The sequence below is a fragment of the Diabrotica undecimpunctata genome, chromosome 1 (genome assembly GCF_040954645.1).
Source record: "Diabrotica undecimpunctata isolate CICGRU chromosome 1, icDiaUnde3, whole genome shotgun sequence".
NCBI lineage: Eukaryota > Metazoa > Arthropoda > Insecta > Coleoptera > Chrysomelidae > Diabrotica > Diabrotica undecimpunctata.
Window position 1 is genome coordinate 111,829,371 of NC_092803.1, and position 23,475 is coordinate 111,852,845.

Consider the following 23,475-nt stretch of genomic DNA (forward strand, 5'->3'; position numbering starts at 1 on the left):
CCGATGGATTCGGAAGTAGCGGAGTGGTAGCTGCTCCGTCTGCTGAACGCGCCCATTGTTTGATTTATTTGATTTAATATATTAGAACCATTATTTAAACTTACGTTTAAATTCGAAATGGAGTTAAGTAAAGATTCTATAAAAATAAAACAGAGTGTTTTAATATCTCACAAAGATGCAGATTCTCTAGAGGAACATGTTAATCTACAAATTAAATCAGAACTGGAAGAGTGCATGTTTGAAAGTAATTACACAGAGGATTGTCTATCAGACTCATATTGTTCTAATGATATTAAAATAAAGGAACATATGTTACAATGTGAAATAAGTAATCAATTCCCATGCATTATTCCCGTCATTTCCATGCAAGAAGTTAAGACAGAAATCAAAAAAGAACTGGATGAACATAATTTAGAAGTAAACCATGTGTATGAAACTCAATTTAAAAGTACAAATACGAAAAAATTAGACTCAGATAGAGATGTAAAATTACAGATAGGAGCTTCAACTGAGATATGTCATAAAAAACATTGTGAAAGTAGGAATAGGAATACATCAAAATTAATGTCCAGCAAAAAAAGTAAGTTTTAGTCTAGACATAACTTGCCTCAAAGAGAACAAATAATATTAAATGATAATTATTTTCCCCTCTGTAAGTCGATAAAATATTTGGGTATGATTTTGGATACAAAACTGACCTGGAAACTGCATGTTGATTGTATGCTTGATAGGTGTAATAAAGCACTAAACTTTCTCAAATAAATTACATAAGCTTGGTGGGGTGCTGATATTGAAACATGTCTTCTATTTTATTGTTCTTATATCAGGTCCATTTTAGATTATGGCTCTGTACTTTACGGATCCGCTAGTAACAATATTTTAGGTCATATAGATGTTTTTATAAATACAGTTTTGCGGTGTTGCATGGGTGCTATGAGATCTACCCCTATTGAACCACTTTATGTTGAGACAATGGAACCGCCCAGTAAATTTAGAAGAGAATATCTCAGTCAAAAATTTCTCCTTAAAGTTCATTGTTACAACACTTGTTTATATAAAGATATTAGTAGTTTAAAGTATTTTGACTTAACAAATAAATATTGGACTCACAAGAATTCTCCACCCTTATGCTAAGCATTTCAAAATACTGCAAATAAAGATACTGAACTTACAGTTGCAAATAAAGTGGTACATTTTAAAGATTTCTTTGAGTTACTGGATCAAGTACATATAATACAACCTATTTATCATGAGTACCCTTTAATAAGTCGTATTGTTTTAAACAACTATCTAACAAATTGGTCAAAATCTGTTTGTATTTATACAGACGCATCTAAAAGTTCAAAGGGTACTGGTTGTGCCTTTTATATTCCAGATAAATTTATAGAAAAAATGTTTAAGCTGCCCACAAATTTCTCTATTTTTAGAGCCGAGGCTGCAGCCATATATGAAACTTTAAGTACAGAATAATATTATATTATTATTATTATATTAATCATGTTTCACTAATTCTTTAAATATGTATATGCATATTTAAATTCGATAATAAAGCTTATTTTTTGGACAATGAAATGCTGAAATTATTTTACATATTACCGTTGAACATACATGAGAAAATGTGGATATACAAGAAAAGGAGCGAGAAGGTGGCCCTCAACAATTTCCAAAGTAGTGATGCGAAGACCTGGTTCGTTTCAGTGAACCAGGCCTTCCAGGTCAATCATTAAAATGACCCGTTCATATGAACTATGAACGACTAATTAAATTTGTTGTGTAAAGGTAAAGTGTGTAGAGTTTAATATTGATATGTTTATGAATCTTTCTGAGAGTATATGAATTAATGATAATGCAGGACCCGTTCATAGAGGTTCGTTCATTAGAATGACTTTAATTATATTGTTGTTTAAGTGTAGAATTCAATATTTTTACCATAAATTTAAGAATGAAATATAGTTTAAGGTTGACATTAAGTTTTGTATTTCTGAAATCATCAGAAATCATTAAAATACTTATAAAAAAAATATTTGAAAAAGTTAAGTAAAATTACAAATTCCATATTGTTATCTTTATGAATGAATGATAATGCAACAATTAAAATAGATTTTATTTCCGACAAATTTATAAACAAAAAATAACAAAAGACAAAAAATACTTTAAATAAATTTGAGCACTTCGTGTCAAACAAAAATAATTAAAAATTATAAATTTGCGTTTACAAATAAAATTTGTGAAACTTTATTTCCACTTAATCTATTTCGTTGATCTGTCAAAGTACGTCCCGCTTTTGAAAAAAATCGTTCTGTTGGAACCAACGTATCAACAATGAGTTTTTTCTTGACCAACTCAAATAGATTCTAGACCATCTCTAATTAGGACTCTTAACAGCATTCACCCATTTATCAAACATCCCTATAATGTCGTGGACTTAAAAAACGGTATGGCTTGCCAGTAGTATCCATGCAATCTGGAACACAACATCTTCTTTTTTGTTCAGTTCTTCGTCGGTCCATTGTTATTCCATGTAATGTGTTCGATTCCATAATAAAAAAATCGTCTAAAATTGTACCTTTTTGCACTACTTATAAAAAATAAAACTTGACCTTTGACCACAGCATACTCCCATTGCGCAGGAACGAGACTAGCAGTGCCATCAAACGAGAGGGTGCCCAAATCAAAACGTGCGTTGACCTTGTCTATCCTTGTTACCAATCTAGGTGTAATTTATCTGTGGTCAAGGACATGACATGGTGTCCAATATCAAATCTTTAGAATTCATATCCGAAATTGGACAGTATAATTTTATCACCCAGTAGACCGAATGAATCTATTTGTTATTAAATACACACACGTAGTTAATTAGGTTACATACACATTTGGTCAATTATCAATAATATAATTTGGACATCAGTCAAAAGTGCTGATAAAGTTAAACAATTTACATAAATTAAATACACATGTCACGCGAGGTCCGCGAAAATATTGACCCAATTAAAGTTTATATAAAACTAATATCTCTTGCCTAGAGAGGCATTCAATCAATATTCACTCAACGAACTTGATAGTCTTCAACGATCAACTTCATCAGTCTCTACTCAAAGTAATCCCGGGTCAACACCCATATTGTACGTCTCTACAATAAACTCTGCTACTATTATTTGGTGTTTCCATTACAACTGAACGAACATCTTCACTGAGCCAACGAAGGGGATTTGTTCATGGTCCTATCGAGAAACAGAATACTTCAAGGAAGTTTGAGAGAGCCTATACAGTCCACGCCAGCAACACCCTCAGTAGCAGAGAGAGACCACTAGACCCGGGAGAACGAGAGCAGTACTAGAGCCGAGAGCAGTACCAAAGCCTAGAGCCGAGAGCAGTACCAAAGCCGAGAGCCACACTAGAGCCGAGAGCAGTACCAAAGCCGAGAGCCATACTAGAGCCGAGAGCAGTACCAAAGCCGAGAGCCATACTAGAGCCGAGAGCAGTACCAAAGCCGAGAGCCACACTAGAGCCGAGAGCCATACTAGAGACGAGAGCAGTACCAAAGCCGAGAGCCATACTAGTGCCGAGAGCAGTACCAAAGCCGAGAGCCATACTAGAGCCGCAGAGCAGCCAAAGGACAGGACCGATTGCAGAACCCACCAGAAGCGAGGGATCCTCAACGTCTAAGAACACAAAAAACCGTAAGTTTTTGAATAATTACAAAATCTTCCAACTTTTACAATCTTACAATTTAACAAGTTTTTTTTTATTACAATTTAAAAATTTAGAACAACAATCTCCACTCTATCAATCGTATAATAATGTACTTTAGAATGTATACCATTTAAATAATACAGAGAATTGATAAAACAAAAATAAACGTCATTCACAACTATAATTTACTAAACAGTAATTTTGTATGACAATTTGAAAAAAGAAACGTTCATACATATAGCTTGCTTTTAATTTCAATTAAATACTTTATTTCGAAAAATTAAAATAATTACGTAGCAAATAATTTCATTTATTTTGATATATATCATTGTGAGAGTGTGTCGTTTACATCTTGACCTACCTCAGTACAAAGAATAGCACAGCAGGCAAGGTCAAACTCATATTTCGCTAAATTGCACATTCCGATAGAAAAGAAAGTGTTATAGTACAGGTATACTTATTTAATAAATAACGTACATTTCGTATTGTCTAATATATTTACCGCTGAATGTAAAAATTTATAAAAATAATCATGGAAAGTATATACGTTAAGCAAGCGGAAATAGGAACAGAAATAACGAAACTCGTTTCAAATACAAAAAAGGATTCCCAATCTCGGAAAAATCAACAATACATCCGGGATAGACAGGAAAAATTAGAAGAATATTGGGCAAAATTTTTAAATAACTACGAAAACCTGCTAGAAGGGGGTATAACGAAAGAAAAATATTTTGAAACAAAATACTATGATCAGGTATTTAAGATATACATTAAGGGGAAAACCCTGTTGGAAGAATATGGAAGGGTGCTGAAAAGAGGAAAAGCACCGAAAGTAAAGGAGATACAGATAAGAAAACAAAGAATCGAGGAATTATTACGGCCAGAAAATGAACAAGACTTGCAGGAGGATGAAGAATTGCAGTCAGAGTTAAGAGAATACATGGAAAAGGTGAATACACTAATGATTGAAGCAGCAGTAAATGAGGAACTAGACGCTACAGATAATGGAGAAGTAGAGAGAATAAATCATCTAAAGAGGAAAGTCAGGGAAGTTTTAAAGAAAATAAGGCCAGGAATGCAACGGCCAGAAAGCACACAGAGGAGGGACGGTGTGACATTGCCGCAGGTAAAAATCCCTGTATATGAAGGCAGATATGAAACGTGGAGAACTTTCCACGATCTGTTTACTAAAGTAATACATGAAAACGACCAGTTATCAAACGCAGAAAAAATGCAGTACCTAAAAACTCAAGTAAGAGGGGAAGCCAACAGAATGATACAACACTTAAACATATCCGAGGCCAACTACGAAGTGGCCTGGAACATGCTAAAAGATAGGTATGAGAACCCAAGGATGATATTGTTTAAATTAATAGACAGGATGCTACTAGCGCAGGAAGTAAAGGAATCTTCTGCTAGAGCATTGAAATCACTACATGACACCTTCCTCGAAAGTCTGGAAGCCATAGGAGGGTTAGGAACAGACACGGAAGCGTGGAGCCCATTGATAGCCCGAATTATCATAACGAAATGGGACAATGAAACTAGGAGGCTGTACGAAAACCACATTGGAGACAGTAGAGAGATACCGACGTACAAATCGACACAAACATTCTTACAGCGAAGATTTCAGACACTGGAACTGCTGGAGTCAGAAAAAAGACAAGGGAAGCAAGGAGAATCTCTTAGGAAACCAAGAACACATTGCGTGATATGCAACGGAAATCACGGAGTACCGAACTGCAGAGAATTTCAGGAACTCAATGTAAGAGACCGGAACAGGATGATAAAAAAAAAGGATTGTGTACAAACTGCCTAGCACATAAAAAAGAAAAACAATGTTATTCACAATATAGGTGCAGACACTGTGGCGGAGACCACCACCATATGTTGCATTATGAAAAAGGAAACACAAGCAACAAAAGAAACTCCAATGGAACGAAAGGAGAACAAACACAAGAAAGAGATGGAAGAAAATACTAGTAGCTATATAACGATGTTAAAACCCATAAAGGCAGAACCGTATAAAATATATAATCCGGTACCAGGATTTTTCACAGAAGACCTTGGAGAGGTCGTCATAGACCGGGGAACATTTCGAATAAAGGTGTTACTCGAAAAAGGAAGAATTCGAACAGAGCACCAACTAATAGGAAATATGATACAAGGCGTACGAGAACTGTGTCATGAGATAAAAATCGTGAATTGTAAGGATATAATAGAGAAGTTAGAGGAAGGACAAAGAAAGGCGGAGTCAGTAAGCGAGGGGTTGACAGTAGAAATAAAAGGAAGGGAAAGAAGAGGAATATTAGGAACAATATTAACCTCAGTATTTGGAGTCAATGACGAAGCCTACAGTAACATTGAAGCATTAGATAATAACTAAAAGGAGCTAATAAAGGGATCACAGCACCAGGCGAAGATAATGTTAGAAACAATAACATCAATCAATCACACAGAGAACAGGATAAACGAGCAAATGAACAAGTTTAACAAAGCAGTAATCACAGGTCTACAAGAAATATCTAAAGGACTTAACGAAGTAGAAGACAAAGCACAAAAACTAGAAACCGAATATAGCACGTTACGAATACAAACGATAGCATTACAAGTTATGGACTTCATAAACGAATATACTCAATTTTACGAGGGAATATTAAACCTTCACTATAACCACGGACACTTCATTGATACAGTGAAACCGGGTGAAATAACCAAATTAATAGGGAAAGCAGGGCAGATACTGCCTCAAGGGGTCGAAATACGACGACAATCCATTATAGAAACAGAAGTCAGTCATGACGACAGATATATAACAGTCATCGGCTACTTCATAGTGACAGGGAAAAATAAGTACAGCATGCTCAAAGTCACGGCCATACCACTTAACGTTGAGGGGTCGGTGTTGCGCACATTTGTCGCCCCAAGGAATCTACTGGTCGTAGATTATAACACACTGCACTACTTCGAATTGACCGCGGAAGATAGAGAAAGGTGCTTACTGTTGACAAAGGCGCAGATAGCGTGCTCACCAACGGCTATAAGAAACATGGATACCCAACCAAACTGCATACTTGAAGAAATTTATGAGCGATCTAAGAATAGCACATGTCCAGTGGTAGCCAGGACAATACAGACAGCTCAATGGAGTAAGATGGGTACTCCCAACCTCTGGCTAGTTATCACGCCAGTCACGATACACATATCCATTATTTGCGATGGAAATCGGAGCGAAAGAGTACTGGAACGAGTCACATTCCTGAAGCTTTCACCCAAATGTATCGCCCAAACGAAAAATATTACATTACTCCCCACTAGCAGTGGGGTGGACAGAGCAGTGACGAGTTACCTGAAGTCGCCAATCACTCCCGTGGCCCAACTGGTGGCGAGGACACCCCGCAAGTTTAACACGCCTCTAAACACCTACCTTGACATACCAGGAGGAGAGCTACGTCATGTGTTACTTGAGGAGGAGAGTCTGGAACAAGAAATGACGCATACGCAGTGGCGATCGATTCACGAATCTAATTGGCATTATTTTGTGGCCACCGGGATCATTACTATAATGGTAATAATTGGGATACTCACGTTATGGAAGTACCGTCCTGTTGCACGACTATGTCGTTCAGGGAATCCACAAACTCAGACTAACGAACAGGAAGTGCCTGTATTAGTTAGTAATCGGCACAACAATGTACCGTCGACTTCCCAAGTTGACATCCCACTTTCCACATTTTCATCCAATTGCCCTAATTTTAATCTAGAGATAGAGTCGGACATTGATAGCTAGGGTACGGTTGGAAGATTATTGATTATTCTTAAACTATTTATAATTTATCATGTTTGAATTTTACTATGTTATGTAATACTTATATGTAAACTTTGAGTATTGACACTTGGGCCAGATTGCCCGATTCCGCAGTATGTCCAATACCAAATCTTTAGAATTCATATCCGAAATTGGACAGTATAATTTTATCACCCAGTAGACCGACTGAATCTATTTGTTATTAAATACACACACGTAGTTAATTAGGTTACATACACATTTGGTCAATTATCAATAATATAATTTGGACATCAGTCAAAAGTGCTGACAAAGTTAAACAATTTACATAAATTAAATACACATGTCACGCGAGGTCCGCGAAAATATTGACCCAATTAAAGTTTATATAAAACTAATATCTCTTGCCTAGAGAGGCATTCAATCAATATTCACTCAACGAACTTGATAGTCTTCAACGATCAACTTCATCAGTCTCTACTCAAAGTAATCCCGGGTCAACACCCATAGTGTACGTCTCTACAATAAACTCTGCTACTATTATTTGGTGTTTCCATTACAACTGAACGAACATCTTCACTGAGCCAACGAAGGGGATTTGTTCACATGGTATTAATAATATTGGATGGAGATGCATTAATAGGACTCAAAGATACTTAACACAAGCAGGAATCAGCTCAGAATCATAAAAAGCATCACAAAAAAAAATGATCAGCAAACCCAAATAGAATGGATTACGCGACGTGGCACCAACTAGTTTGGAAAATAAAATTCTAACAGACAAATATTAGAGATTAAAGTGCAGATAACGCTGCCGTCTGGTGCAGAATACGCCACCCTACATAAAATGACATAATTAGTTATCATCACTTAAACGTTTGTCGTAGTGTAGTTTTTACTTTGTTTATTATTCTAGAGTTGTTGCATTTTGTTTATGACTTGCCGTTTCTGCATGCAAAATTTTATAGTTTGATTTTTATTTTAGGTTTACATCAGAACAAGATTAAAACTAAATTCAAAAGATCGTTGGTAACACACACAGGAGAAAAGCGTTATAAGTGCGAAATTTGTTCTAAGCAATTTAGACAAGATGGAGATTTGAAAAAGCATTTAAGGATTCACACTGGAGAAAAGCCTTACAAGTGCGAAATTTGTTTTAAGCAATTCAGTCGAGCAGACACATTAAAAAATCATTTAAGGATACACACTGGAGAAAAGCCATACAAGTGTGAAATTTGTTTTAAACAATTTGGTCAAGGTGGAAGTTTGAAACAGCATTTAAGGATACACTCTGGAGAAAAGCCGTACAAGTGCGAAATTTGTTTTAAGCAATTCCGTCAAGCAGAAACATTAAAAAATCATTTAAGGATACACACTGGAGAAAAGCCATACAAGTGCGAAATTTGTTTTAAGCAATTCAGTCAAGCAGAAACATTAAAAAATCATTTAAGGATACACACTGGAGAAAAGCCGTACAAGTGTGAAATTTGTTTTAAACAATTTGGTCAAGATGGAAGTTTGAAAAAGCATTTAAGGATACACTCTGGAGAAAAGCCTTACAAGTGCGAAATTTGTTTTAAGCAATTCAGTCAAGCAGAAACATTAAAAACTCATTTAAGGATACACACTGGAGAAAAGCCGTACAAGTGTGAAATTTGTTTTAAACAATTTGGTCAAGATGGAAATTTGAAAAATCATTTAAGGATACACTCTGGAGAAAAGCCTTACAAGTGCGAAATTTGTTTTAAGCAATTCAGTCAAGCAGAAACATTAAAAAATCATTTAAGGATACACACTGGAGAAAAGCCATACAAGTGCGAAATTTGTTTTAAGCAATTCAGTCAAGCAGAAACATTAAAAAATCATTTAAGGATACACACTGGAGAAAAGCCATACAAGTGCGAAATTTGTTTTAAGCAATTCAGTCAAGCAGAAACATTAAAAAATCATTTAAGGATACACCCTGGAGAAAAGCCTTACAAGTGCGAAATTTGTTTTAAGCAATTCAGTCAAGCAGAAACATTAAAAACTCATTTAAGGATACACACTGGAGAAAAGCCGTACAAGTGTGAAATTTGTTTTAAACAATTTGGTCAAAATGGAAATTTGAAAAAGCATTTAAGGATACACTCTGGAGAAAAGCCTTACAAGTGCGAAATTTGTTTTAAGCAATTCAGTCAAGCAGAAACATTAAAAAATCATTTAAGGATACACACTGGAGAAAAGCCATACAAGTGCGAAATTTGTTTTAAGCAATTCAGTCAAGCAGAAACATTAAAAAATCATTTAAGGATACACTCTGGAGAAAAGCCTTACAAGTGCGAAATTTGTTTTAAGCAATTCAGTCAAGCAGAAACATTAAAAAATCATTTAAGGAGACACACTGGAGAAAAGCCATACAAGTGCGAAATTTGTTTTAAGCAATTCAGTCAAGCAGAAACATTAAAAAATCATTTAAGGATACACTCTGGAGAAAAGCCTTACAAGTGCGAAATTTGTTTTAAGCAATTCAGTCAAGCAGAAACATTAAAAAATCATTTAAGGATACACACTGAAGAAAAGCCGTACAAATGTGAAATTTGTTTTAAACAATCTAGCCAAGATGGAAATTTCAAAACGCCTTTAAAGAGGCACACTGGAGAAAAGCCTTACAAGTGCGAAATTTGTTTTAAACAATTTGTAAGATGGAAATTTGAAAAAGCATTTAAGGGGAGGTCGTCCCTGGCGGTACAGTAGTAAACAGTGTTCTTCTTCGTAAAATACCTATTTTCCTTGTTCCTTTACCATTGCAACATTGTTCCTTTCTGTCTGTCGTACTCTTTTTTTGTATCGTTGCTTAATCAATACTGATTTTTGTATTACTCCGTAAATACCAAGATACTACGTATTGTATTGAAATGTTCACGTTTCTGGTCATAAAATACTATTTTTTGTATTACGATGTAAATACCAAGATACTACGTATTGTTTATTAAAATTATAATAGTTTATAGAAATGTTCACGTTTCTGGATCATTTTTTCTTTATATAATCTTCTTATCTCTAAACCGTGCTCATATTTTTTAACATTATCTTCTATATGGGCTTCTAGAACCCTTTGAAGTCGTTCCTCTTCCTTACATTCTTCATTGTATGCTTCTAGCAGTCTTTGATCAATAAAAAAGTGTACTAATGGAGATTTTGGGAATTGAACTAGTTGCCGGAGTGATACCGTAACATATAAAACCTTTAAACTATTTATCACAGCATAATGGTGCTTTCTTGCACTTGTGTTTATGTTTACCCTGGTAAGGCGTATCACATTTGTCGCAATAAAATTACGTACCCTACAAACCTTTCAAGCTGTTAATCACGTCGAAGTGATTCCCATTTTTATATAAAGTTTGGTTGTTTTTTCGGGGCCCTCGTAGATTAAAGTATTGAAATTTTCTGCAGAAATAATCTTTATCTGCACCTCCAACAAATCCTCCGCATTCTTAAAATGATTAAGACATATTTTCATTTTTGCTGTGACACATATTTGTTATCTATAATGTTTAAATCATACTTTTGTACTTTTCTCTTATAGCCGCAGCGAGCCTTTGGTGTGGCAGTACCTGTTCGTAAATATGGCAAACTGTCAATTTCTAGTACCAATTAATATATTATCTGAAAATTTTTCGTTAATTATTAACTTGGAGTTGATAGAATTCACCCAAGTATTTCATTATGTATTAATAACATTTTCAATAAACGATTTGGTGTATGACGGAGAAATATGGCTAGGTCCGAATCACGATGTGGGTGATTTGTTCCAGTTACAATTTATCGTTGATGGGTACGTCTTTTACATAGAAAATCTATATATAAACGAGCAGATAGCAGAAGAAATATTTCCAGAAGATGGATATTTCACAACAGCCAATGTGTTTATAGCATTCACCCCTACTGCGACTAATGCCATCATGTAACTCTAATGGTAGGCTTTACCGGCTCTCTCTTATAGTTGTATTTTTTATTGACATTTATTATTTTACGGTAGAACTTTTGATCCAGTCCAATAAACAAAACTGTAAATTTTTTTTTTTTTATTTTACCATACCTCTTATAATAATAATAATACACAAAAGACAGTTGATTTTTAAATTTTTATGTTCTTATACCCTTATAATAATAATAATACATGTTTGAACAACCTTATGTTTAAGGTTGGCTATGACTCCAGTCCGAATTCTTGAGTTGAACTCTGATATAGAGTCAGCCCAATGTACTCTATGCTTTGCAGTTTCGTAGGCGTAAGGCCTGTCCCTTTTAGTACTTGTATATAGTGTTGTTCTTCTAAAAATAACATATTACTTAAAATTTTGTCATGTTGATCGCTTGACTCTTTTAGCATTAAAATGACTACAAATCCCATGCCATTTGGATCATTAATTAACATATTTGGGCCCTCTTTGACTTTCTTTTACTTTTGTCTTCACCATGAATACGGTTTATCGTCACATATTTGTATGCTTTTTTTGTTTTTTGTTATGTGCTTGTTATTCCTATATTTAACCTAATTTTTTGAACGAGATGCTGTACTGTCGGATAATTGACTGGCAGGGGAGGTTGGTGGGAGTGCCTGTTTTCCTATTCCTTTACCATTCTCCTTTTTTCCTTCTTTTCTGTCGTGTTTACAATTGTTCTTTAAACATTTTGAGAAATATTATTTTGTTAAGAATGTACATACTGAGTCTTGCTCACAAGACGCTTCAGTTTTAGGTACTGAAAAGGCACACATCTGGTTACTTGCTATGTGATATAATAGTCTTGTACACACAGAAACACGGTAAGTAACATACATGTTTTTTACTATCCAGTATAATTGTTTTTTTTTTAATTATTACGCTTTGAGACTATTACATAACATGTTACCCACTGTCAGCTGGTTTCGACATACTGTAAGAATGTTAGTTGGTTAATCATCAAAACAAAAAGAATATTAGACGAAATCTATATACAGAGCAGTCTCGATGGTTTGGCCATAATGAAAAACGATCACTGATACTTATGTCGAGCAGTGATTATGCTTAATGTCCCTTTGGCGTTCTATGTCACATAAGTAGCACGTTTTGTGCCGATTGTCACATCCTTCACGTCGAATGTCATGTCATTCACGTTCTGCGTCGACTGTCACATAACTGTCATGTCCCGCGTCGAATGTCACGTCATTCACATCGAATGGCACGTTCTATATCACACATTAACGTTCTGTCACGTCTTACGTTGAATGTCCCGTTCTACGTCTCACATCCCGTGTTAGGTGGTTAATCGCTAAAAATTAGACGATATCTATGTAAAGATCATAACCTCGCTGGTTTGGCCATAATTAAAAACGATCATTTATGCCCATGTCAAGCAGTAATGTTTGATTTATACCATTCATTCGTCTTCATATATAATTTGCACATCATCCTAAGTTAAGCCGTTTAAGTGCTATTAGCTCAAGATTTTACGTGTGTTTATATGGAATGACAAGCCTAGTAAAACGCTAAAAAAGGCGGTTGTTTAGAGCTCTTTGGCACGTAATTACTACTCAACATGATTGAAAAAAAATTGAAGTGTGATTAAATATCCATACAATGTCTATACCATTTTACACTATGTTGAACGGTACCATTATTATTATATGCACATGTTCGACCCCTCGTAAAACACCTAAGTATTTAATGCGTGAAACGATTGCGTCTACGTTTCAAGCTGGTCGATCCTCTAGCGTTTAATGCCTCATGCGCGAAGCGGTGGCGCGTACAGTTCATGCTGTTTAGATCTTTTGTCGCTAGCTTTCTTTTTTTATATCCATTATTGCCTGCTTATATCAATTGGTTACCTAGCTGTGTGGTTGGCGCTTGTACCTTTGGTACTGTGGGTTCTGGATTCAAACCACACGTAAGGAGGAATTTTTTTAATTGTTATTTATTAAATAATTTAAAAATAGCGTTCAATGACGTCATCGGTGCGATTACGGCCGAGATGCGATCACGTGGACGGCCGGCCAGGCGTTGGGATCAATGGTCAAAGTGGGGTATAGTGTCTACCTTTCTACTGTCCTACAAAATTTGCAATTTACGGTGGTATGTAAGAATAGTGTTTAGTTAAATTATAGTGCAATAATTAGATAAACTGCAAATCATCTGTATATAATAATTAAGCCGCAAACCGCATTGGTTTCGATTTACAATTTAAATAACCTTAAAATTTCGTATCGATACAAGGTGTATTAAGGTGTGCACGCCGTTGTTTTCATAAACTGGACAGGTCGGCACCGAGAATTTGGGCCCCACTATCCAAGATAACTATGGAGTCAAATAATGAGCCAATCTACCACTGTTAAGTCATATTCCAAAGTTTTAGGCCAGCAGTAATTTCCAAAAAAAGATGAGACTATAATTTTCGGTGCAATCTTGTCGTTCGCGGTTAGTTATGCCGGCCAGTCATTATCAAGTAGACCTGTCCGGTGTAACTGATAGTTTTTTGCGAAAATAAATAGCCTTTCAGGCGCCCTGACACTTGATGTCTCAGGACCAGAACAGGTCTTAGTTTTTAACAATCCTTTGTTGTAAACAGTTTAGATTTATAGTTTGAAGATTTGATATTTTACGGTTGAAAATGCATTTGTATATAATAAAAAATGTCAAAACATATTAATGAAGTTCTTGGTGAGTTCATTCAAATTAACAAAATGTTCAAAATCCAATATGTTGTCTGGTGCCTCTGGATAAGCCAACAGCGCTATACGAGCAACATCTGCTTCAGATTCTTGCAAACTCTCACTTGCTCGTTGAATTCTACTTCTTATTTGTACTTTGTTGATGTAGATGGGCGTCTCCGTAACGTTTATCTAGTCGAGTGAACAAGGTCTGGTAACATTTTTCTTGAAGATAAAAGAAGCAAAAAATGTACTAATTCTATAGATATACATACGTATATTTAATTGTTGATTATTGTTAATTCGGTTTAGTCGGAAGAAAGTTGGAGTTACCGAAGAATTGGTCGGCGGTTTAATATGTCCCACACATCCGTCTCACGGGTGTTAGAAAGATTCCTCGAAACAGGGGATCATGCTCACAGACCAGGGCAAGGACGAAACCGGGTAACTACCCCTATTCAAGATCGATTTTTAAGAATTTCTGCTCTTCGACAACGTTTTGTAACACATCGAAGTCTACAAATTCAGACGTGCATGCTATACAAATTAGTACTGAAACTGTTCGCCAGCGACTTAGCGAATACAACCTAACACCTAGGATTGCCGCCCGAGGTCCTCTATTAACTGCAGAGCATCGTAGAGGGAGACTACATTTTGCCAGAGAAGACGTTAATTGGTTAGAGGCTGACTGGGAACGAGTGCTATTTACTGATGAATCCCGATTTTGTTTGTACAATAACGACAGACGTGTTCGTGTGTTGCGACGACCCAACGAACGATAAGCTCATTGTAACTTCTCATACACCACATTTTTTGGTGAAGATGGATGATGGTGTGGGGTGGTATTTCTTTGACCGCACGTACGGACCTAGTGGTCATACAAAATGGAACTGTTACAGCTGACAGGTACATATTGGAGATCCTGGAACAACATGTATTACCATTCGCTCCTTATATCGGTGAAAATTTTTTACTAATGCAAGATAATGCCAGACCTTACACTGCACAGATCGTCAGAAATTATCTAGGAAAGGTAGAAATTAACACTATGGAATGGCCAGCACATAGTCCGGATTTAAATCCGATTGAAAATCTCTAGGATATCCTTGGTAGGCGATTAAGAGCGACACCGATCCAACCAAACAACTTACAGGGAATGGGAGAGAGGCTGATCCAGATTTGGAGAGAACTAGACCAAAATGAAATACGGCAATTTTAAGTATGGGCCAACGGTGTGAAGCTGTTATACGTAGTAGAGATGGAAACACTCGTTATTAAGACTTTTTTAATATTTTAGTTTACTTTTCTTATCATTATTTTTTTTAGAATATTCCGTTTTATTTTTTTTTTCTCCTGCACTTCAACATTTTCTGATTATTAGACAAATTGTTATAATTACTAATAAAATGTAGACTAAATCTGGTAAAGTTTTATTTTTTATTCTTTGCCTGTTTACAAATAAAATTGATTTATTGAAGTGGTGATTTAATTTCTTGAAGAAGTGTATTATTATATGATAAATAATATAATTAATAACAAAATGGCTTTATGTCTCTAGCCAAATAGTCGTTGTAGTTTAAGTGGCAAACAAAGAAAAAAAGACAATTTCAGGTAAAGGGAATGGACACATCAGATGTATACGACTGACCTGCAATAGAAAATTCTTTTCCTGGTAAAAATTTCCAATACACCATATCAGGTGAGAAAGTAGTGTGGGCTTACTCTAAAGTATTTAAAGTAATGAAATCAACCTTATTGACTGTTTTTTTTATAAGTATTTTTATAAGCAAAAAAATAACAAAAAAGAAAGACCGTTCTCTTGTTGTTGTGTCTACAGGACATTCTTGCTCTTCATTGACTTCTAGAGGTGTCCCAACGAAACTTAAAAAACAAAACAACAGCTGCCGAACTATGGATCATTAGTTAATTTATAAGCCAGAGAGACCTCTCGCCAGCTTAAACTAGCATAATATGTAGCTTCACCAGGAATTCCACTTAAGAAAAAAGCGGATTTAATAAGTTTATGTGATGCAAGATTTATACCAAGGCTTTATCATACCTTTTTCGAGGGCGACTACGAACTCCCCCACGCTACCTAGATTTTAATGGGTTCAGTTTTATAGCAGGATTAAATGCGACTACGAACTGCCCCACGCTACCTAGGTATGTACTTAGATAATATTTTTGTGAACATATATAGTTTTTATTTTACTTTATTGTATTCAAAAAGGAACCCAATTCCCAAAGCATTAGCGAAAATTTTAAATGATTAAATAATGAAACTATAACAATATAATCGAATGATTTATTTATAAATCTACATTAACTTATATACAATAACAAAAACTGCAGTTAAACAATAACAATGCTTAATTCTAATGTCCGATTAGTAATAAAAATAAGTAAGAGTGAACACTATATTTTATATTTTAAAAGTTAGCTGCATAATAATTGCAAACTGACTTAATGAAATCTAATTTAGTAATGTTTTGATAAACGTAATAATCATTTAGAGCATATTTTCAGTAGTAATCATGATACTATGATTAAGAAGATACGATATTGCACATAAGTCGTGACGTAATTGGAGAGTTGCACGTTCGTAATGTCAGTTTTTTGTATGTGTCAATAGATAAGCTTTAATAAATAGTTTGGAGATATCCTTTTGTGTACGATTATTGTAATTATTAAATCTTTATTTAATATTATTATTTTACTAATTGAATAATTTCATCACAGAATGCATAAAAATCCCATTTAACTTTAACAAGAATTCAAATTCTACTCTCCAATGACGGCATGCGCGAACACGACCGATTTTGTACTACGGGAAGATCCTATCTTGTTAGTCATACTATCATGGTAGTAATATCCCTAGGACATTGATAACAGACGAGATAATTTCATGACAATCGAAAGCTCGTGCCTTGGTAACAGCACGAAGCCGAAGGCTGAGTGCTGTTACCAAGCAACGAGCTTGAGAAATTTGTCATGAAATTATGAGGCATTCATCAATGTCCGAAGGATATTTGGCGGATAATTTTTCGAAAAAAAAATGAATATTCCCCAAATATATTTGTGACTGTAGGTTGTATTTCTGGGAATTTATACTTTGAACATTCTCATTGCCGAAACGTGACATTTTGAAATTTATTTGGATGAAGCTGTCAAACTCGATCGTGTTGTCATAGGGATTGAAAATTGCACTGAATGCAATTATCAGTCTAATGTTGACATGATTGGGTGAAATTGTTCCACATGACACAAAATGTCTGTAAATTTAAATATGTCAGGATGTGATTTATAAAAACATTCGTTAAATTTCGAGTGAAATGATTCACATGCGTTTGTAATAAATATAAGAAATGATGTATTTGAAGCCCACATGTAAGGTGAAAATGTTGAATCTTCCTTTAAATAATTATCAAGTAGGTAATCACAAAATTGCAAAACTTTGTCATCTTTCTTTCTGTCACAAAAAATTCATCAGAAAAAAAGTCACCAACATCAATTGGATCTAAATAAGGAATGCCGAAAAACAATTTTAAATATTTTTAAATAACAGTTTGATTTTTATATTCCGAGGACAAACCTAAATTTTGAATTTTTCGGTACCAATTTTGAGTTAAATGAAATTTGCAACAAAAAATAATAATAATGTCGGGCCACACTAACTTGGCTGCATTTTGAATTGCTATTTCAAAATCAGAAATTATTCGCTTCGGTTTGGAATTAAAATTCAAATCTGTATATATTGTTATTAATGTATCAAAAGTACATTTATTTGTTAACAAACAAAATACTAGAGGAACATAAAAACCATTTTTGTAGCCATGTATAGTAAACATCTGACAAAAATATTTACAACAGTATTCAAGTTCCATCTACATACAAAGAATCTACATTACACAAAAAGTAAAGATTTGTGAAACAACTAAAAATTGCGGAATTATTTTTCGTAGATAATAAAAAGTTTTCACCTGTATTTGTTTTTAAATTTAAGTTCACTAACACTTCTTGTAGAACTTCCTCCTGTGACTTGGGCAATGATGGTGTGGATTTTGGTCTTGCAGCATAGATATTTCTTCGAACTCAAGAAATGTCTTTCGTCGTCAGCGGTAAATTGCTGAAATTTTCCTTCTTCAATTCCTTGTGAACATCTTTAAAGGTCTTTCACATAAATCTTCTACAGATTTCCTCTTTGTAGAATTACTAAAAATTTGCCGGTCAACGTGGATATCTGGAGCATGATTATGCTCCACCGATGCTTTTTCAAGAATAACGTAATTTTCATCACCTTCCTTTGTGTGCACTTTTTGTTGACACCCTTTTTTGATGCATCTTTGCCATCTTTGGAGACATGGGCCTTTGAATATTTATATTCATTAATTAAAAAATAAAAGTTCTCCCCTTTGACTAAACATAGTCGTTGGATTCGCCATTTAAAAGTTAAACACTAACGGAGAAAACTATACCGTAATACTTGCAACTGAAGTGAATAACTGAAAATATTTATATTCGTACTTTCAACTATAATCAAATTTGGAATTTCTGGTTATTAAGACTTAATTCCCAACTATCTCGGCGATGGGGCAGCAGGTACTTGGGATTAATGGGCCCAGGTAGTTCGTGGGGCCGTTAGATAACGCCGTTTTTCGAGGTGTTGAAGGCCAAAGACAATGATGAAGATAACTAAGTCAGTGTAGTTTATTCTGTTAACGTGTACGGAATATAAGAGAGTTTTTAAGCCCCTTATTTCAGTAACGTTATACGTTATTCTGATCATACTCATTAACAGAAAAATAACGGATTACTTTATTAGCGGATAAGGTATTCCCTTATTTAGGTAGAAATAAGGGTCATGTTATTAAGGAATTACGTATTTATAATGTTGTCAAATGCCATATATCTAAATCGTAAAAAAACGAAAAAAAAAGTCATATGGGCTAAATATCATATGATGTGGAATACGTAAGGACCGAGTTAGTAAAGGAATATCCCTTTTCTTAAATCTAAAATTTGCTTCAGCATATTTGTCTTTAATTGTTTCCAACACAAAATGTAGGCTTGATGCAAAAGGTATTACAGGATCAAAAATATTGTGAAGAATTAAGCCTCTTATCAAATTGTGATCTATTAGTTCTCCGTGTTTTCGTCGTCTTATTATATTTTCAATATATTCTTTCATTATGGCAAATACTTCAAATAAAATAGGTTATCTAACTGCCGTTTTATAGGTTAGGTTTGTCAAATGTCAATTAACGTTAATTTGTGTTAGCGTAATTTCTGAAAGCATTCAAAAACGATTTTAAGTAAAAACCATATGCCTTATTTCCTACTCAATGCGCATGACAAGTATAACGTTTTACGTTTATCGTACATCAAAAAGTAGAGGGCCTAAAAACTCTCTATAGCTTAAAAATAAATGTAGTTTTTTAAAAATGGCAGTGTCAATAAACATTTTTTTATTATCCATTAGGAAATAGCGTTTTACTAAAACTTTATAACAACATTTAAATAACAATTACTCAATATTTTTATGATGTATATTATTTCAGACTTAAACTGTAATATCCAAAACTATTTTATAACATTGTGGAAGAAATTCAATTTAATGTCATTTAATATTTTCAAAACAAAACATCTATAAATAAACGTAACAGTTTTAAAAGTTGTTGAAACGTTCAGTTCAATATTGTAACAACTCAAATTCCTTTTATTTAAGCCAATAAATGAAAAATGTTTTAAAAGGTATATATATTACTGCTTTTTAAGATTGTACAAGACTAATTTACCTAAACTAACAGCTAACTGAAAAATAAAAATAATTTTCGATGAGGAGTCAAAATTAAATAAAATCAAAAACTTTAAACCAGTTTTTATCAAAATGGTTGATTTTGAGATGGTACAATGTTGCACTGAGGCAGCGATATGTTGTATTAGGAGGCAGGAAAATGAAAGTTATGCTTCCCCAAGTCGCTGATCCAAGAATGAGCTCGTTTATTATTGTCAAACAGAAGCAGCATTTTTTTTAGTGTGTTTACGGTCCCAATCGCGCACTCAAGTCGTACTTTTTTAAAAGATCTTGGGTTCTTTGACTTACCGATAATTAACAACTTTTTTTATCTTATCACTCATGTTAACAACAACCATCACCGTTATTATGTCTTTCGAAAGTTTTCACAGTGCAGTAAATTTTGTTTCCTTTTTAATTCGTTTTATCGTAGTTTGTAGTTATTGATCATATTTAATTTTTAATTTAGTTTAGTGAAGACTCTTATAGAAAATACCTTGTGAAAATCTTTTTATGTCTGTTTGATTTATACCATTTTGTAAACTTTAACAATGAAAGAGTATGTTCCTTTTATTAATAGACATAGAGGCAGAAAAATTCAAGTAATGCATATGCAATGATATACTCGAAACTAGAATTTATATTGATGAATCCATAATATATTTTTAAGACGAGAATAAGAATTTTTCTGAAAATGTGCTATTGTTTATTTTACTAAATATAGGTGGTGTGCACAAACCGATGTAAATCAAATCGGTTGTGGATGACATAAACATCACATTCGATTAGATAAACAGTCAAAATTGACGTCTTTTTTATGTTTAACCGCTTTTAAGAACTTCGGTTAAGTAAGATTTATTTAAGATTACTTTGTGCATGTCATATCATTTTGTTTATTAATTTTTTTTTAATTTAATTAAATTTAATTAATTGATTCGTGCTTGTTTTATGCAGTACTTCAGCTTTGTTAACGCATGTTCTTCTAATATTTATTTTGCTACGTATTTGACCGGGTATATTTTTCTAGTTATGTTCACAGCATTAACTCTCTAGCATGGTATCTCCTATAGACAGGTAGGCAGATGGGCAGTTTGGGATTAAATATACACAAGAATGAGAATCGGTAGACAATTAGGTCTTTTTGGTAGATAAATTGCCGAATCGGTAGATTTACCGATCTTCCGAAGTATTTTGTAGTTGATCATCTAAAAGATGACTTGCTAAAGCAAGTTCTCTCCATTGTCTTGTATTCGGCACCACACTCATACTTCATACCAGTGTGGTGCTCGCTCAGTATTATGTTCCCCCAATATATTGATTTGTTCTTGAAATTTCCTCAATGGTCGGAGTCTTTCGGAAACCTTGAGTCCACCTTAGAGCTCTCATAAACCGATAGACCTTGTGTACCACTAATTGTAGCACTCCGAGAATGATGACACTATAAAACATTATGTCTTGTTTTCATAATGCAGTCCATACTTCTTGCTATAAAATAAAAATCGTTATCTAGATATTTCGTTGTTACCTATAGAGATATTTGGTTAAGTTTATGTGAAACTATGTTATCTATGTATTATTTAAACTGAAATTACATTTCTCTCCATCTACATCAGAAATCTACATTTCTAGTTAGCATTATTATCAATCACTTGAATGTTTGTCATAGTGTGGTTTTTACTTTATTATTCTATAGTAAAAACCCTCAATTTAGAAGAGTGATATCATAGTTTAAACGCCGAATATCCTCAAATTTAAATGTACACAGCGGCCCTCGAAAACTGCCTGTTTTCTCGATTGCAATTTGCGTTTCCTCATAAGAAATTACAGAATATATAAAGTAGTATATTTATTTGTGCTTCTCTATAGTAGACTTGACCAGAAGTTGTCGTACAGTGTAGCCAATTCTTGTTCACAAGTAGTAATTATTCTTCCACGCAGCGATTATTACTGTCATAAAAATACAAAAAAGCTGATTTTTTCTATAGTAAAAATTAAGCACAAAATTGTAATGAAATAAATTTTATTTATATGTTCCGTTTCGTTACATATTTAAATTTATAAAATAAAAATCGATATTTTAAAACAATATTTTTCAATCGTTTGGCAACTTTGGAATTAGCGACGGAACTCCGTTTTAATTCAGATCCACAGAAACCCGTAAAACTACTTTTTGTCGAGCGAGTGCCCATCAACAATAGTTCATTACATTGGCGTTTCTGAGGGTAGGGTATTTTATGCGATAAGTTTGTGTTATTGATAAAACGTGTTATGGTTTGTCGTTTTATAGTAAACTTTTAGTTATATTCTGTAATTATTTGGTTTGAGTTTTATTGGAGTTGGACGAGAAACCGAGTTGTTCCAAGAGAAGACTGCAAAATTCTGATGTTGATTCCAAAAATGAAATGCCGCAAAAGAGACGGAAAATGTTAACGTCCGAAGAGAAGGTAATAATACGAAACGTTTATGAAGGAATTGTCGGCAGAAAAATGGAATTAAATGTTAGCCAAGCGGTCGACATTTGTAGCAGTTTAACAAAAGTATCCGTTAGCTGTATTTATCGTGTACTTAAAAATACATCGAAAAATAAAAAGCAAGAAAAAGGTAAAACTAGAGGTAGGAAAAGCATTGTTTTGGATGACGAGACAAGGAATATTATACGTCGAAAAATTCATTCATTTTATTTTCGGAGTGAAATTCCAACACTGAAAATATTTCTCAAGAGCTCGAAAACGATGACTCCTTACCCAAGATATCTCGTAGAGTCTTAACCAGGACCATGCGTGAATTGAACTTTCGATATGTAAAACTCAACAGAAAAAGTATGCTATTAGAAAAAAATAAAATTATTGTGCGGAGAAGAAAATATTTAGTAGAAAAACGCAAAATTCGCAGCACTGGACGCAAAATATGTTATTTGGATGAAACCTGGATTAACCAAGGTTGGAAAAGGTCATACAGTTGGAAAAGTTTGGCAAGATTTAAATGTCAAAAGTAAACGCGAAGCATTTATAGAAGGCTGATATACAGGATTAAAAGCTCCATCAGGAAAGGGACGGCGTTTAATCGTCACCCATATAGGAAGTGATACAGGTTTTCTTGATGATGGTTTTCTTCAATTTGAGTCGAAAAAAACAGGTGATTATTAAAGAAATTGAAAGGGAGGATTCAAGAATGGCTTACAGAAAAGGGGATTGCATACGAAGAATCAATGCTCATAATTTAGCTACTTGACATTGCACGGTTAAGGAAAATTGAATATCTTAAATATGCTGTAGATGAAATGCAAAAGATTATGGTGTCAAACTTCTGCGTCTACCACCTTATCATTGCGAACTTAATCTCATTGAACTTATCTGGGAGCAAGTGAAAGGAGAAGTAGCACGCAATAACAGAACGTTCAAATTAAACATAATTAAGAAACTTTTGATTCAAGCAATCCTCCATGTAACTCCAGAGAAATGGGCTAAATGTATAGGCCACATAATTAAAGAAGAACATCGTATGTGGGTACTTGACACTCATATCAAAGTT

At 34.1% G+C, this 23,475-nt stretch overlaps 1 protein-coding gene across 2 annotated transcripts in view; it reads left to right on the forward strand.

The window, feature by feature from the left end:
* The window catches only part of LOC140452551 (uncharacterized), a 32,412-nt gene continuing 8,937 nt past the window's right edge, over nucleotides 1-23,475 (forward strand). The window contains exons 1-3 of one of the 2 annotated variants that reach the window (XR_011952210.1): nucleotides 1-580; nucleotides 8,466-10,207; nucleotides 12,218-12,290. Coding sequence is in view for 1 of the 2 variants with exons in the window: in XM_072546881.1 (XP_072402982.1) it covers nucleotides 118-580; nucleotides 8,466-10,216 (2,214 nt within the window). In the remaining variant the exon portion in view is untranslated. The other variant, XM_072546881.1, reaches the window with a different exon arrangement.